The sequence below is a fragment of the Tinamus guttatus genome, unplaced genomic scaffold, assembly GCF_059628265.1.
Source record: "Tinamus guttatus ecotype Peru unplaced genomic scaffold, ASM5962826v1 Tinamus_guttatus_pri_ptg000304l, whole genome shotgun sequence".
NCBI classification, from domain to species: domain Eukaryota; kingdom Metazoa; phylum Chordata; class Aves; order Tinamiformes; family Tinamidae; genus Tinamus; species Tinamus guttatus.
Genome location: NW_028288838.1, coordinates 187,987 through 206,050, shown reverse-complemented (window position 1 = coordinate 206,050; position 18,064 = coordinate 187,987). Strand labels below are relative to the sequence as shown.

General features: G+C 44.4%; 1 protein-coding gene across 1 annotated transcript; it reads right to left on the bottom strand.

Annotated features, from left to right (window-relative positions):
- Nucleotides 1-820: 820 nt before the first annotated feature.
- Nucleotides 821-17,732, bottom strand: REEP5 (receptor accessory protein 5). The gene is made up of 5 exons (XM_088528156.1): nt 17,583-17,732; nt 17,407-17,500; nt 6,064-6,202; nt 3,235-3,403; nt 821-1,299 (listed from the first exon to the last, which is right to left on the bottom strand). The coding sequence occupies exons 1-5, from the start codon at nt 17,698-17,700 to the stop codon at nt 1,250-1,252; spliced, it is 570 nt and encodes a 189-aa protein (XP_088384282.1). The 5' UTR covers nt 17,701-17,732; the 3' UTR covers nt 821-1,249.
- Between the last annotated feature and the right edge of the window lie 332 nt (nt 17,733-18,064).

Genomic DNA, 18,064 nt, shown 5'->3' with positions numbered 1-18,064 from the left:
GAAGGAGACTCCACAACCTCTCTGGGCAGCCTGTAAAGAGTGAATGTCTAAATATCAACATGTTGTGGAAGGCCAAAAGTGACTATCCTAACCTAATCAACTGAGGTTAGTGGGTAAAGAAATCACTTTTTATTATATCAAAAAATTAAGCTTAAACTTTCCATATTCTGAATTCAGTTCTATTCCATGAATTGCAAGATGACAGATTAACAAATTAGCTCGCATCTGCACTTGCTGGCCAGGAGCAGATTAAGCAACCAACAAGAGCCTCCCTTTTGTGAAGAAGGGGCAGTGCTGACGCAGAGCTGCTGTCAGCAGAGAGCCAGAAGAGGCTTCAGAACATGCAAGAGCAGGACGAGCTCACAGGGGTCGTGCTGTGAAGCACTGATGTCCGTTGGGGGACTGACATCCAGGGCAGTAACTGTTTCAATGGGCCTTTAGAAGACAGTGCTTGCAACAGCATCACTCCTCAGTGAAAAGTTTGTGTTTTCTAATGTCATCTTACAAGGCACTCTGTTCTCCATTTTAGATGATAACTTCTAGCAAGAAAAGGCCGAGGGTTATACTTTACCCATCTTGTGCTCTCAATTTAATGTATCAGTTTCTGGCAAATTATTTCACATTTATGTAAACTGGATCACACGAATTAAGTTACTCTTTTCTATATTTAGTATCTACCCGTTTAAGAATACACACACTGTACCAAACACTGCAAGTTACAATGAAACATGCAACAGTGAATAATCCCTATCAGGCGCCTAGAACAGTTTCATCATTTCATTAATTTCATTAATGGGGAATACATCCATTATGCCACCTCTCAGTAATTCCCTGCATATTCAAGAGAATCCTTTCAGGTTATATTCTCCTCATACAAAATTTTACATTAGCAGACACACCACAGTTAAGAGTAATTACATGCACAAAGAGACAACTAAAGTGCAGAGCATGTGGGACACATACTTTTCATTTATGTTACTGCAGAAGTGATTACTGAAAGATTTCTTCTGCATGAAGATGAATAAAATATTTTCAATAATTTCAGATGCTTACATCCACTGCATTGCTTTTAAATAAAAATGCTTACTTTCTATACAGACATCAGCAAAGTAGTAAGCAAACTGACAACACATTCCTTTAATATCAAAATGTTTCCAAGGCAATATTATTAAAGTTATACCACTATCCCCAGTAACATCAAACTTTATAAAGGAGGTGGTAGGGAAACATTCTTTATCCAGTTAGCAGCTTAAGTGCTCTTCTTCTCCTCACCGAGCAAATTCACTGTTGCTTTCTTGGCTGCAGCAGAGAAAAGAAAAACATTTCATTTTAATGGTCTACAAAGCAAGTGGCCTATACACTGTTCTTGAGCTGCAGAAAAATGTTATCATCCTCTCAAGTTACAAAAGAAACACAATAGCTTTAAAGTTTTTGTACCTGCATGCACACATATATATGAATATTTCCTGTGCACAATATATATGTATGCATACGGAGAGAGGATACTGATAATATCAAATACAAGGCTTTCCAAAAAATAGTGTACTGAACCTACACCATACATGAGGAGCAGCACAATAAACAGCACAGACTGTCTTACTACTGTTTTAAGGAGAAAACAGGTCTAACTCACAGTCCTTAGGACCTCTTTACAATTCACAGCAAGAAGTTATCACGCTGCTGAAACAACGCTCGAATAATACTAACGTGTCTGCGTATGGATAGAATTTCTTAAGAATATATATATATATGCAAATTACTATCTAAAAATAGGAAAGAGCAGTAAGTGATGGAATGAATGTGTGAGATGAAAGAATAGTCTTTAGGACATCTCTTTAACAAGAATGACTCAGTGAGGGTTATACAGCAAAAATTCCAAGAATACCAGAGAAAGGCAGACCACTGCAATGCTGATAAGAAAACCGGCAGGAGGTAAGGTAAAAGGTTAGGTAAGAGGAAATCACACTGCATGTGGTGCCTGGGGAAAGGAGATTTAGGGTGCTCTGAAGTTTCTTCTAAAAAAAAGAACAAAAACAAAAAACCCAAACAAAAAAAACAAACAACAAAAAAACACACCTTGAATTTAAATCTTTACTTCAGCTACTTAATACAAACCCCCTCCTTGCTCATAAAATTATGATAACATATTACAGAGGCTAAGTATCCAGTTCAGAATGCAAAGAAATAAAAGTAGAAACTAAGCAAGCTTCAGGTTGTGACACAGTTAGGAATCCACCCTGAAAAAATATATTTTTTAAATTTATTTCTTTAAAAGTTAGCTCAGAAATTCTTTTATTTCCAGAGCAGGGAAAAGTACAAATACTTACACAGACAGCAAACAATTTTACAGGCTGCTGTTTGTTGCGAATACAAGGTTTTGCATTACAAGGTCTTGGGCAGTTCTTCCATAGTACATAGTATTTTGAGATGGCATTTTAGGAGATGCAAGAATGCGGGGAAAGAGTAACTGTATTTACAGAAGCTGTTTTGCGAGGATATGCTGACCAGTTTATCTATATAGAATATTTATCTGGATATCTATGTTGGGAAGAGCTAGTTGCCCATTATTTGGTTAATAGCTTGCTTTCATCAAACGTAACCACAAAATTGACCGCAATCCTCCTTGCTTGGTACTTTCCTCCAAATCTTAATTTCTTCATTAAAATTTACATTGCATTTTAAAATTCACTTCTTGCATAATTTTCTTCCAGAGATGAAAAATAAGAACTTTAATATTAGGGTTGCAGAGGAGAATACCTTCTGATTGATATCATAGAATCACAGAATGCTTATGGTTGGAAGGGACCTCTAGAGATCATCTAGTCCAACCCCCCTGCACACACAGGGTCACCTAGAGCACGTGGCACAGGGTGGCATCCAGGCGGGTTTTGAAGATCTCCAGAGAAGGAGACTCCACAACCTCTCTGGGCAGCCTGTTCCAGTGCTCTGCCACCCTCACCATTATGAAACTTTTCCTTAAGTTCCTGTGGAACTTTTGGTGCATCATTTTGTAGCCATTACCTCCAGTTCTGTCGGTGGCCACCAGTGAAAAGAGGCCAGCACCATCCTCCTCACTGCCTCCCTTGAGGTACTTACAGACACTGATCAGGTCCCCTCTCAGCCTTCTCTTCTCCCGGCTGAACAGGCCCAGCTCCCTCAGCCTCTCCTCACAGGGCACGTGCACCAGTCCCCTGACCACCCTTGTACATGAACTGTGAATGTTCTTTGTCTCACCTTCTTTTGTGATGGTGTCTGCAGTTTCTGCAGCCTTGTCCTTCAGGTCTTTCACCACGCTGTCCAGCTGCGCTTCGTGCTTCAGGAAGAAGGGGCGGATAACGCGGTGGTAGAGCAGCTCGGCGCCGTTGGAGGGGCTGGGCGCCATGCACCACAGCAGGAAGCCGCACTGCGGGGACAAGGGCGCACGTGAGCGCCGTGAGCCCTGCACCGCCCTCGGAGCCGGGCGCCGCTGCGCGGGACACGCGGCCCCGGCGGCACCAGCGCCCGCGCCGCGAGCCTCGCGCTGCAGGGCCTTTGTGGAGGCTGCCGGGACAAAGAACAGCTCTGCAAGGATATACACCAATGTTCAGATGCCACGGGCAGATTTTCCCAACAACATTACAGTTCCTTCAAGACACAAGGATTAGACCATCACCAGAAGTCACAACCCTCTCCAGCGAATAAAGGCAGACCAGCTCTGCAGGGGAGACCAGGTGAGATTTTCTTAAAACACAAATCAAACACACCACAACCTCGGACAAAATATGCTTTAAGTATGATTTAGACATTGAGGATTTCCACATCTTTTTGCGAGGGGGGACAGAGAGAGAGAGAGAGAGAGAAGGAAGAAAAAAATGTAAAATCTGAACTTTTCCTCCTGAAAAACCTCACACCCAAACACACAGGGTAAACACCAAAACCAGGAAGTATCAAACTAATCATATAAACTACTGTAAAACTGCAAGCAACTTAAAATTATGCAATTAAGTGAAAGTGATAATGCCTCTTTTTAATGTCATTGGCAAATGGCATGTCTTCCAATAGGTTAGATTCCAAAAGTTTTTCAGTATACGTGGCCGTTTCTCCAGGGGCTGAAGAAAAAGCAAAGGCTGCTTCAGTGCACCCGAGCTTCTGAGAGAAAGTCATTTTTAAAACATAAGCAAGACTTTTTACTTATTTATGAAGTTTCCAGTCTACTGCATAACATAAAAGCATTTCCTAGAAACAGATTTGATTATAATATTCTTTTAGAAATCCACTGTGCATAGCTAGACATTTCTGTCTCCTTCCTTCCCCCCCATACTTTTGATTTTCCACTGGCAAACTGCACTTAAATACTACTCTGGTGCCGCATACAAAACTCCTGAACAACAATTTCATCATTACGAGCTGCACGAGACAGTGGAGGTTATCCTAAAAGGAAGGTTTTGATGAAAGTTTAACAAAATGAATAAAAATTCTTTTGCATTAGGAAACTGAACACTTTTCTTCAGATAAGCCTTCCAAATATTTTGTATTATCTTCCCTCTCTTCTTCCCCAGAGAATCAGAGAAGTGATATGGACACTGAAAACCATACACATTCTGCAGTTCAGACACATGAAGTTTTGGCCTAGTTTTCGCTGCAAGCCACATCAAAATAAAATTCTCTCTATTATGCCCATCTCTTCAAATAAGTATCTTTAACCTACTACATCAGGAAAAAATGCTATTTTTCTCTCCCCTAGATATATTTGGAGCTGGAGAGATATCTTGATAGGACATCCCTTCAAAAAGTAGAGCTCTTTCCTGGGGTAAACAACTGCATTCTATGAAAGATTCTGCTAAACCAATTTAACATCCTTTTAAGTAAGCTTTAAGCTTATTTCTTTCAAGTATTTGGTTGTGCCTATCAGAATGGCTTAAAATATGCTGTTTTTCCAGAGGAGAGAGAAAGGCTTTTAAAATATTTTTGTTCATAGTAAAGTGCTTACCAATCAGAATGCCTAGCTAACCAATGAGAATGCTAACTATATGGTTGCAGAGAATAAGCTCTGAATTGCAATAATACGGGAACACCTAAGATTAGAGGCTGAGTCCTGCATATCAAAGTAAACAGAAACAGCAAGCAGCCAAGCCTCAGTCCAGAGTACAATCTACAAGCTGTACAAAATAAATACCAGTATGGATATTTAGCATATTTGAAAAATTGGAGACTTTGAAATCTGCGTGCATGACCTATCTGTGCTCCCATTTCAAAAGATGAGAAAGGAAGCCTCGAGTCACCACAAACTACACTATGGGGGGTTTTGGTCTCAGCTGGTTGGGAGCGCCAAGCTGTGGGCTCTCCCCTTTCCCCACGAGGAAGCCCTCCCATCCCTCCACCCACGCAGCACTGCTCCCTGGTTCTCAGCCAAAGCACCAAAGGAGCAAAGTCTCCTCCTCCCCGCCACTGGCAGCAGCCTTCTGCACCGTGTCCCTCTGTGGTTACCCTGCAGAGCTGCGTGCTTACCCCCAGTGCTTCCTTCACTCGGGTGGCTTTCTGCTGAACTGAGAATAATACGTTACCCTTCATACCACCACTGCACACAAATGTGGTATTTCTGCAACCGGATTATCAGAGCCATCTGGGCTTGGTGTTTACTTGCTAGGTCAGCCTGAATTACAATTGCATGCTCTTCAGAAAGGCTGCTGTGCTGGCATTTGGAAATCCTTGACACATTTTCTCCACCAAGTCATTAGAAAAGAAGACCTCAAAATGCACTGTATGAATTCAGAACTGTTAATGTGAATACACATGGTACATATGTATAGATATACAGGCTTTTAGCTCCTAAAACACTACAGCTCTTTCCTTGCCATCCACCCCAGCTTCCCCTCTTGCTATACAAAAGCATCAGCCTCAGGAAGATCACTTCTACAGCACTAGAATAACAAATTACATGTAATGTCATCTAAAAATAAGGTGCGACCCAGTGATTATTCCAGGGAAACCTGTTGTCATCCATTTGTTCTGAAAACATTATACCAGTTACATTAAAAGTATTGCTTTTTTTTTGGGGGGGGGGGCGGGGATGAATTAACCTACCTTTAGCATGTAGTAGAATGGGAACCATGACAGGAAGATATCAGAGAAGAATTCTGCTATGCTGAAAACACCATACACCACCCAGTATGTCAGCCACTGCGTGTCATCATCTTTGTTGGGGCTTTCAATAGCCTTGATTCTGTGAAGAAAATGAAACAAGTGATCAGGTCAATAGTGCCAGTTTCACCCACTGTGAGGTTTTCAAGTCTTAGATTTGTTGTTACACACAAATTCCCAGATTTCAATTTCTCCATATGCTGTCCAGAAGAGGCCTACATACTATCCATCATACAATGAATCCACGATTTCTGAATAGCAAAGTCTCTTCCTAAACGTGAGGCTCAGAAAAGATGCTTAAGTATCAATTCATTAGATAGAAGACGAGAGGGGAAAGTATTTGGTCAGTTCTGCAGGCACTTGTATTAGCATTTTAAATTTAGCTCAGGATTTTGAAGCAAGTCTTAAGTATCTTTACTTACCACGTATGTGATCTAGGATCTTTTTGGAAAAGGTAGACCAGAAGATGTGCTCTATCTACTGACAAGCACTTCCACTTTGCTTCCACAGAAGCAAAACAGAGCTTGTGCAAACTAACCTACTCAAACATGTGGAGTGGGGACTGCAGATCTACAGCAGCAACTGTTTCACTCGCTGTTATGGGACGTGCCAATAATGACATGGCCTGTGTTAGCAAGAAGAGTGCACAGCAACCTTTAGTAAAGTCCTGGGATTCTTATTTAATGACTAAATGACTTCTTGTTCTTCAGCTTCTAGGAGTTCATGCTTATAGAGTCTTTAACAAAAAAAAAAAGTTGAGTAAAAATGCTTGTGAGTTTTCTTTCAAAAATGAAGTGAGGGAGAAATTCTAGACTTGCTAAGTCCTAGATTACTACCACAGATCACAACAACAATGGTTGAGGCTGGAAGTAACCTTTGCAGATTACCTAGTCCAAACCACCTGCTCAAGCAGGGACACCTAGAACACAATGCCCAAGACCCTGTCCAGAAAACTTCTGAGTATCTCTGAAGGTGGAGACTCCACCACCTTTCTGGACAACCTGTTACACTGTTCAGTCACCCTCACAGTAAGTTTTTCCTGATATTCAGACACAGTTTCCTGTTTCAGTTTGTGCCCTTTGCCTCTCATCCTATCACTCGGCACCACTGAGAAGCCTGGCCCCACCTCCCTTAAACCTTCAGATACTTATGTGCATCAGTCTCCCCCGGGTGGAGCGGGCACAGCTCTCTCAGCCTCTCCTCATAGGACAGATGCTCCGGTCCCCGAGCACCTTAGCAGCCTTTTGCTGGACTCGCTCCAGTAGCTTCACATCCCTCTTGTAGCGAGGAGCCCAGCAAAGGACACAGTGCTCCAGATGTGGCCTCACCAGGGCTACTGTGTGGGGGGGATTATCTCCCTTGACCTGCTCTTCCTGATGCACCCCAGGATACCACTGGGCTTGGACACAGGTCACTTTGCTGGCTTGTGGTCAGCTAGGTGTCCACCAGGATGCCCAGGTCCTGCTCTGCAGAGCTGCTCTCCAGCAGGTCATCACCAGCCTGTCCTGGTGCCAGGGGCTTTAGAATGAAATACTAGCAAGGGTGAATTTGATAATGTGAAACTTGAGAATATTAAAGAGCACTCTCCCCGCTCATGCCACAGGATTAATTTAAATTAAATTTATTAAACTGTTTCACTCGCTTAGTTTAATTAATTTAAATTTTCTTAGACTTTTACTCCCTTAATGTTAAATACCGTGCTGCCGAAGAAACACCAGTGAGATGTGCCAAAGGTATAAAATTTACTCTTGCAATGTGTAATAAGGATCAGGAGGTAGATATACAGAAATCTAGAGAGGGAGCTCTCAGCAAGTACCTTTCCTGGTTTTGTACGTTTGGAAATCATTCACGTGACATGTCTCAGAGGAAGTGCTGGCAGCCCCACAGCACACGCACACCCCTGACCTGGCTCTAGCTCGAAAGGCAGCATGCAGGTTTTGCGCTTGCCCTGTGCTCACACGTGCTGATGTGCTTAGAGCTGGGGCTGTGAGCAAGGGCCTTGGCGTGGGACAGTGACAGCCCTGGCCCCACACTGTGGAGCACAACTAGGTGCGGTTGTTCAGGTACCATGGGCCCAACTGGAAAAACAGGTTTGCTGCAGGTGCAGGGCAGCAGCTCTGCTCACTGCTGCTCTTGGAAAACTGCAGTGCAGGGGATTTTCTCTAAGGCAGCAGCAGCCTTGCCAGCTCCTGCCCTCCCAACTCTGACCGCCTCGGTGTCCTCCTGGGTCTGCACCTCTCTTTTGGCTGTTCTAGTATCACTGGGTAGGGAGCTCTGCAACAAGCACCCCCCAGAGATGGCTGGGAGGAAGAGGGCCACAGATCTGGGCTGTTTTCAAAGTGTGACACCACACGTCTGGAAGGAGAGGAAAAAAGCACAAGAAATTAGTAGTGAATTTACTGTGTTGAGCAAGAGGACAAATAAAGGAGAGAACCAAACTAACTGCAAAGTTTATCAGTGCTACATAAAACTTGCTGCAGGCCTGAAGTGCATGAATCTTTGTGCTCTCCATTATCGGGATTTATATGGACAAAGGATATTAGAGATTTCAAAATCCGCATGTTAGCTTGCTATTTGTGAGAGAATGCTCAGCAGTGAAACAGCTGACAGCCCTGCTAATTCCCAGTCATTGTTTGAAACCATCTGCAGATTAAGGAGATGCTCTTTAATTTTTGTTGGTATTATTAAAGCCATCTTAGAAATCATGAAAATAAGAAATTTTCATCAAAAAACTTCATCTCAAAGGACAAATGACACTGCAGCACCAATATGAGATATTTTATTCACGACTGCAGGGCTATGGGTATGCCCCAACTGAATGCTCACCATCTGCTGCTTGCAGTCCCTTAAGCTCAGGGCCACCCTATCAAATGCCTCCATATGGATCTTAAACAAAGATCTTGTAACAAACAAATAATAACAATTACAAACAAAAAGTATCAAACTTAAGAGGTTAAGCAAGTTGACTTTTTTCCAGTCAGCTATTCACTGACTTTTAGCTTTGTGGGGACACCTGTTCAGTATATGCTTATGTCTATAACATATGCACTCAACCAAAACTCTCGAGATAGAGCACCCTTTGCTCCAAAGTATTCATGATCTCCAGGTCCTGGTAGCACCTACCAGGCAGCACCACTGATCTTGTATATTTCAGTCAAACAGAAATGCTGTGAATCCTCAGGTGGTGAAGCAATAAATGTGAATATACGCTATTTTTTAAACTATGAATTACTAGCCCTGATGTCACGAGAAATATTTGAAAACACTAACCCCTAAGGATATAGCACAAAACAAAACCCCACAGTACTAACTATATGAATCTCAGCAATGCAGAGAATGAGCCACCCCCAAAGTCCTGCCCTTTAAACTTAGGGATCACTCATTTGAGGGAGATACAGGCTGCTCTGTAGGCTGGCCACGCAAAAGTTGAATTATCATTTGTTCTTGAAAACTGTTATTTTCACTGGAGCTCGTAAGCTTATACATGGCGTCTTAGAGTATCCTCATTCTTCTTTCCGGAGGTGCTTAGAATTCTAAAAAGAGGAGTTTGCTGTGATCAGCAATAAGGGATAGGATAGGAATAGGAATATGGATAGGAAACTTTTATGGTCAAGTACTCCCAAGCTCTACAGGCTGACATAAAGTCTGGTTTAACCATCTGGTGTGTGGCACGAAATCCAACACCATCCAGACGCTGTTTTCTTGCAAGCAGTGGAATTCAATGCACAATCCAGTATGACCTAGATATTGCAGGGTAAGTTTTCGGGGCAGACACCTAGCAAACCTGCTAAGGAATCAGCCAGCAATGTCGCCTCAGAAGTAAAAAGTGTGTGGGGTGCAGGCAGCAGGGAATGGGTGCAGCAAGGCCATCAGTGAATGAAAATTTTAACTGCAGTCAAGAAGAGTCAAGAATTTGATGAGTATTCTGCTTCAAAACATGTCCCCCAGTGAGGAGGGCCAACATGAATTCATATTGTAGCTTATCTCTCTTTAGAAATAAAAGGACAAAAGTTACCTCCATCCTCCCCTACTTACACAGGGTAAAAGGAACTCAGAGAAAATTCTTTATATTTGAGAATCAGCAAGTACCATGCAATTCTGTGAAACACCCAAAACAAGTTTTTCTTCTTCAGAACTATTAGATGAGGCACTTAGGGACATGGTGCAGCAGGTTTGGTGCTGATAGGGTTACGGTTAGACTTGATGATCTTAAATATCTTTTCCAACCATAATGACTCCATGATCTGAATCTCACTATATTTAGACTGAACTTTAGTAACTTATTCTAGAAGAAACTATTATACCTCTAACGTTCTGTGCAACTAGCTGTCATGCACAATACTTCAAGCCAGGAACATTCTTTTTTTCCATGTTAAATCATGAATCGATTGGTGTAGTATTCCAAATGCAATCTCCATTAGTAAGCGAAAGGATATAGATCAGAGGTGAATGCATACTGTGAGACTCTAGCATTACAGTCAAATTTAGAACAGTCTTCTTGTAATGGCTATTCGTACATCATAAGAACAAGCCAGTCCCATTAGCACACAAAATTACCATCAACAACAACAAAAAGTTATAGAAAGGAGATCCAAACTACTGAGATTCTAATTTAAAAAGAAATTAAGAAATTCACTGCCAGCTGCACTGTCAGCTACTTACCAATCACTGCAAAGGATTTTTAAGGCTGTTCTTACACTGACTGTAGAGGACTTTATTCAAAGCCTCAAACAACAACGTACAGCGGCACATCAGCGGTTAAGAGCAGTCACTGTGGACACTTCCCAGTGGACTGGATAGGGACAGTTCCAGCCCAGATGTTTCAAAAGCAGATGTTTGTCCAGCAGAGAAAACAACCTGCCCCAGGCACCGCTACCACTGTGCAGACAGAGGGTGACCCAGCTGAAACTCCTTGGCTGGGCTCATTTGCAGCCAGATCTCTTCCCTGATAACCTGCAAACTGGTGAGGCCAAGGAGAAAGTGCTGAGGCTGCTGACAGCCCAGGCCCTTATGTAACTATATTCATTTATATAACTGCAGTCTCAGAATACCAGTTCAATTTGGACTGTGTGTGTCTCAACAAACAAACAAACATACATCAAAGATAATATATACTAGTCTAATTTTAGTGTTGCCAAGTTCTTTCACCTAAAGCATCTGGCTCATTTTGACAAAGATCTTTTCCAGGAAAAGACCATTACCCATCATCAAATTAGCTCCAACATAATAAGTTACTTTTAGTTTAATTTCAGACATACAGTATTCTTTCAACAAAACAAAATGTTTGTCATTTCACTGGTTTGGAGGCTTTTTTTTTTTTTTGAGTTAGGTCCAGATAATAAGATGTGAAAGCTAGAAATCAGGAAAAACATGTCAAAATATATTAGTCTGGTAGAATGCAAAGTGATCAGTCAAAACCTTCCAATCTGCAAAGCACACCTCATAACTCCTTAAAGGTACAAATACACAATTTAGTAGGAAAGATACAAGTTAAGCCCCCATAGCAGGCCAAGAAATCTCTGGGGTGCAGTAAGACACCCATGCATCAACCCATGCATTTCAGACCACACTGCACAGCTCAAACTGAAGCCAGTGCTCACACGGTAGTTAAAAAAAATATTTTGTTCAACCTTCCTTCAGCTTCCTAACCAGTGATACACTGCAAGAGCAGGCAGGCATACTTTTGAACCCCTTAGTTGTGTATGGCACTTTAACTTGAAAAGAAAAAATGGAATTCCCTGTACTTCTTGGTCTGACACTTACCAATGCATTGCATTTTCACAGCAATTTGTTGCTATTTAAAAGTAATTTAATTCAACTTTCCAGTGCTCCCTGTAGGATCAACATTTAGCTGTAACACAGACCTACTAATTTTGGTACCTCCCTGTTATCCTCTTTTCAGACTTATCCTGGCAGAGAACTGGCATCACTTCAATGAAGGAAGTACCTGATGATTTGTATTTGCTTTATTACTTCATTTTCACACAGCTTTTAAAAGCTTCATCTTCCATGCATTTCCAGATCCTGGAAACATCTTTCTGCCCAACACTCTGCAGTATTTGCACGCACACGAGCCTGGCCCCTCCCCACTCTCATAATTCCAGTGTATTCAGGGGACAGCAGCTCATGTAGGGATAGCAAGGGGATCCATGGAGAGCCAGTTACGAGCAGGAGGCAATGCCAACCACCACAGAGTCTTCCAGATTCATTTGTGCAGAGAAACTGGGCTAGCAACAGGGTGCTCTTCAACAAACTGCATGTTCAGTCAGCGCAAAGACAGACGCCCACAAAAAACCAGCAGTCCTGTCACTTCACTGCTCTCTGCTTATTCTCACCCTCTCCCTTCAAGGGCCGTATGCTAGGTCAGTTGTCCAATTTTAACTCAGAAGGGGTATCCCCCCCTCGCCACCTCCGCGTGCCTGCTCCGGAAGGTGCAGCCGAGGCACGGGCAGGCTCAGCAGGGGCACGGGCAGTCCTGCTGGCTCCCGCGGCGCTCCCTGCGCAGTGTCCCGGCCTCGCAGCGGGACGTGCCCGCGCTACAGCCGCGGCAGGACCGCTACTCCCTCCGAGAGACCGGTTCTGGGAGCGCCCAGAACTGGTAGCTGCATTACAGAAGTCCTTCAGGTTGTCCTCCCTCAAGGCGCTGGCAGGAAAGGCAAGCAGTATGCAACCAGGGAACTTAGGGAAAAAAACAAAAAAACACTTTCGCAGTACAGACAAGCTGTGTTTTCACAAGAGCAAGCCACATGCTAACAGTCTGAGACACAAAACTCCTGGAAGCTTCTGTATTTGTGGCAGTTCTGCTGGAAGAAAAAAAAAATATTTCACATTTAGTGATTGCCTCTCCATAGCTGGTATTGCTTAGGGTATAAGCTCAGAGATCAAACACAGCATTATTGCTTACTGAGTACAGAAGGATTGGGCCTGTGATATGCTCTTCTAACGATAAAGGCATAAGAGAAGTTATATTTCCCTGCCCACCTACATTGCATGGTGGAGACTATATCCAAGTGTCATTTTATTACTGATTTCTGATACTGATCTCTAATACTGATTTTCCCCTCTCTTCAGAATTTAAACTTAGGTCTTATCTAATGTTCACTGACCCTCACACACAAGATCTCATGGAATATTTGTTTTCCTAAAAGCAGAAGGCTGCCTCAGTATTCTCATCTTAAAAATACCTGAATTTGTGTCTTGTTCATTGTATGCACAATGACAGTAGATGTCCTTTCTTTTGCAAGAGCAAGATGTTACCAGTTCTCATGTGTTTAAGAGTCAGAGCTATGCAGAAATACCTCTAAAATGTAGCTAAAACACATGGCCAAAACAAACAAGAAAATAGGAACTGCAGCTAACAATAATCCAACATTTTTTTAACCTCATTTTTGAGCCCAGCTCAGCTCTTCCAGCATTTAGAATCACACAGGAAGTTTTAGAAGTATTGTGATTCTCCGTAAGGAAAGGCAGCTTATAAAATTACTCCAGGAAACCCTAGCTGTGCAAGCCAAACCATTCCATGGACACCTGTAGGCTTCCCACTCAGCCCAGTATCCAGAAATCACTTCACTAAGAGCATGGTCCACGCAGAGTGTAATGCTGCAATGCATCTTGACTAAGAAGTTCCTGTAAGGTGACTGCATTTATTATGTCTCAAGCAGATATTCATTTCCTGAAAGCATTATCTAGATCAGTTAGAAACTGGAAATCCTCCAATTAGCTTAGTTCTGATTGTAGACTTGCGGCATAAAGATCTTTAAAGCTAACTGTAATATACAGAAAAGCTATAATATTTTTCACTTTATGCTTACTATTGTATTATATCCCTCCCCAGTATGTGACTGCTTGCTTTTGGACAAATTATGTGCTTCCCTTTTAACCAACACCAAAAAGATAAAAAGCAAACTGGTTTGGGGGAAGTGACTGGCAGAACATACACGAAAGTTAAAGCATATTTTAGTGTTTCAAGCCTCACTAAGAGTGTTGAATGGGAAGACTGTATAAAGGAAACCAACTTTGGAAACCATCTCCTCTTATTTAAACTCAGCATTATGAATATGTTCACTTACATTGTCTCACTCAAATCATCTTTGTAAAGCAGCAGTGGAACATTATTCAAGGACATCAACACACCATGTCATATTTTTCATGGAGGAAGGGGGACTGAACACACAAAAATAATCAACTGAAGACTTGAATTGTGTATTTATACCTCTCCACACTCAGTCTAGATTAAGTCTTAACGTAGAATGATATGAGCAGCGCTGACAAAGTAAGAAAAGTTGAACTGAAGCAACTGCACAGAATTAGCTAAAAAGAGGCATGATTGTGCTATACTGCTTCTCTCCCCTTAAGGCATCAGTAATAAGTCCAAGCATTTTTATTGCCCAAAGACATTTTCATCTTGGCAATCTTTAATGTGACAGGACTTGTGAAAGTTCAGCAAATCCTTTGCACACACTTCTTAGTCATCACAGACTCCCTTCCTGCCTGCTCTTTTTCTTTTTCTTTTTTCTTTCTTTCTTTTTTTTTTTTTTTTTTCCTCTTTTGGTGGTGGCTGCTACCGCCACTGGCAATGGGTGGAGCTATGGTTAAACAGGCTAACTTCGGGAAGTTTATAGAAGCAATGAAAATATTGGCAGTTATTTAAAGACTGTCACCACTCATTTCTTCCATCCAAGCCGATTATTCCTTTGTGCAGTTAAAGCTCAGTAAACATAAAAAGAATGCTCCTATCATTTGTGGCAAAACTTTAAATACTGCCCTACTGCAGACAGAAATATAAAATTAACATAAAGCCTGCAAACAAATATAAAATTTCAGTTTAAGACAAGTTACTTTGTTTCTTCACAGAGTACTGTGGAGGGTTAGTGGAAATAGGATAGGCTGTATGACAAGCTTTAATCCTGATTGTCTTTCTGGGACATAGACAGATGATCTGATGGTAAAGAAAAAAAAAATCAATTTTGCCTACCTAAGAGCCCCATGGGTGGCCCTTGAGGATGACGTGGCATAAAAGGCTGGGATTTGAGCCTGGCGCCAACAGCACCTTCCCTGCCGCCCCGCGAGGGCCTGCTCTTCCGCAGGGACGGACGCCGGGCCAGAGACTTAGTCATTTCTCATATTAAGCAATTCAGCCAGCCACAACACAGAAGTGATACACCGATCTACTTCATAATAACAGTGGGGAAAAGGCAATCTGCTCTTCCCCGCCAGTGCCCTCCTGAGAGGTTTCACAGCTGGCCCCGTTGTTCTCCACATTAACTTCACATTAACACTCTGCCCAACACCTGCAGCCTACAGCCCCGCTCCCCAGCCTTCGCCAGGAGCCACTGCGCTCAGGCAGAGCCGCCGGGGAGGCCTTCCCGTGGACCTGGTGTTCTGCCCACAGCGAGGAAGCAAACCTTGCTGCTGCCGCCCAGCCTCGTGGTGGGCTCGCGCGAGGGCCGGGCTGCACGGCAGCAGGGAGACGCAAACCCCTCCGAGCCGCGCTCGCCTGGCGAGCCCGTGCAGCAGTGCCCCAGCTCCTGCGCACGATCCACAGCGCTGCAGGGCGGAGCGGGGATCTCCCCAGTGACCCCGGTCAAGCTCGTGACGGCCTAGCCCAGTGTAAGAGCGAGCACCAAGCGGGTTTTGTAGGCTGAAGGTCCTGCTCCCTGCTGCCAGGCCGAGCCCGCAACCCTGCATGGGCTGGGAAGGCCACGTGCCTACGCTGAGGCCATGCACGGCTCCCCCCGGAAAGGGCAGCAGAACGGGACCACGAAATACACGCACTTCTTCCCGGCGTCTCCTCCGCACCCACGCGGGGATGCCAGCAGACTGGGGCAGGCTCCTGCGGACAGGAGAAGGCCACCCACCAGCTCTGCGTTTGGGAATGGGGCGAGCAGAGCAACCCCACGGGCGCCGTCAGCCGCTGGAGGATCTGGCACGAGCCACACTCCGTGCTGCAATTACCCACACAGATAAACATGTTTTAGATTAAATTTGAACACAACATTATAATGAATTTTCTCCTAGGAGTGTTTTTGCTTTGCAGGGATACCCACAGCGAGGGTGTTAAATAGCAGAGCCAGAATGGCATATGCCTATTACAGGGATTTTAAGGAAATTTGTAGCCAAGGATCATGCTATACACACCCGACACTAAAGAAAACGCAGTATTAGCATCAAAGAGGCAACTTTTTACAGTAAGATTTAAAACATCTTCCTACATATAGGATGGTAAACATGTTACTCAGAGATAAACAATTTTTTCAGATTTGGAAGCAGAAAGAAATAAGGAAGACAAGCCTCAGTATCTGCATTTGATACTAGCTTGTCCTCCCAGCAATAAGAGCTTTTACCAGTTTATTCAACACAAGCGCCAGTATGCAACTATTCTGAGTGCTCATTTGTATATTCATATAAAGTCACACAGTATAAAGGCAGACTTAAACATATAGTCCCAAGCCCAAGTTTGAAAACAAAATTAACAATTTAGATATAGTTTTATAAAATATGCATATAAATAAATGAGACCACATCGTAAATGATTTCATAACTGTAATTCCTATGCAACTCTTTTAAAGCCTTACAAGTGGGTAAGCTACTTATACTTTCATGTTGTAATTAAACAGAATTTAACTCTAAGTTGCTTTATAAAAATTAAAATCTAAGTTTCTCTGAAGCTGTTCTTGGCCTATACGCTTATGAATTAGAGCCCACCAATAACAGCTTAAAAAAAAAAAAAAAAAAAAAAAAAGTCGTGCGTTTCTGAACACTGCAATCGTAAGATGTTTCAAGAACTAGCTTTAATCTTATCGGAGTCTAAAAATAAGTCAACCTTTAGTATATTTGGAAAAAAAAATACCAACAATCTCAAGAGAAGGACCAAGCAAAAATCCTGTATTGAACGGGAGCCAAGTAAAAAAAAAAAAAAAAAATGTGTTTTGAAGATGCTGACTGCATTTATGCACCGCTATTAAAAGACAAGCGCCGCGTTTTAACGGTCCGCAGGAAAGTTGGGGAAGACTCCCCTTTTCCCGGCCTGCCTGGCCGCACGGGGGGTTCCCGCCGCGCGCAGTTCCGCGGCCTCCCGCCGCGCACCCCGCCGTGCCTCCACCCCCGGGGAACGCGCTCCACTACCGTAACTTCAGAACCGAGTGTCCGGGCGGGATAGCGGGGGCCCCGCGGGAGCCGCCGGCGGGGAGGGAGGCGGAAGGTGCCTCGGTCCGACGCCGTCGGACCGAGGCACCTTCCGCCTCCCTCCCCGCCGGCGGCTCCCGCGGGGCCCCCCGCGGCACTCACGAGATGTACGCGGGGTACACGAAGCCGATGAGGTTGCAGAGCAGCGAGGCGCCGTAGCCGATCACCAGGTAGACGGCGAGCGCGCCCACGGCGGCTGCGAGGAAGAGAGGGAGAAGCCGTTAGCGGGAGGGGAGGGCGGGCAGCGCGGGGGGCGAGCGGGCGGCCGCGGCACCCACCGAGCGCGATGTAGGTGCGGCTCACGCCGGTCCTGCTCTCGAGCCGCGCCAGCAGCGCCGTGAGGCAGTTCTCCTCATGCAGGAAGCGGTCGAAGCGCTGCCGCATCGCCGCCGTCATGGCGAGGAGCCGCGGGAACCCGCCGCTGCCGCCGCTGCTGTGCCCCGGCCCCGCGCGGCGGCGCGCACGGCCCGCGGGCACGCGCGGGGGCGCGGCGGGCGCCGGGCACCGCCCGGCGGGGGGCGGCGCGCACGGCGCCATCTTGCTGCGGCCCCGGCGCGGCCACGAAATGGAGGCCGTGAGGAAAAGGCGCCCCTTGCCCCTCCGCCTTGCTTCCAATGTATTGAATTAGGTTGCTTGTTTGCTTAGACTGGCGCAGTTTTTGGTGCGCCGGGAAAGGGGCTCATGCATGATCTCCATTTGCTGAGCCTCAGAGAGCCCCCTCTGCTCCCCTGAAACTGTGGGAAGCGGAGCAGGGCAAGAT

What these genes read in the sequence shown, in the direction of transcription:
- REEP5 (XM_088528156.1), bottom strand. Translation starts at nt 17,700, where the DNA reads ATGACGGCGGCGATGCGGCAGCGCTTCGACCGCTTCCTGCATGAGGAG. An exon ending in CCGCACCTACATCGCGCTCG is followed by an intron (nt 17,501 to 17,582) that starts GTGGGTGCCGCG and finishes TCTTCCTCGCAG; the next exon opens with CCGCCGTGGGCGCGCTCGCC. An exon ending in AGACACCATCACAAAAGAAG is followed by an intron (nt 1,300 to 3,234) that starts GTGAGACAAAGA and finishes TCTCTGCTGCAG; the next exon opens with CCAAGAAAGCAACAGTGAAT.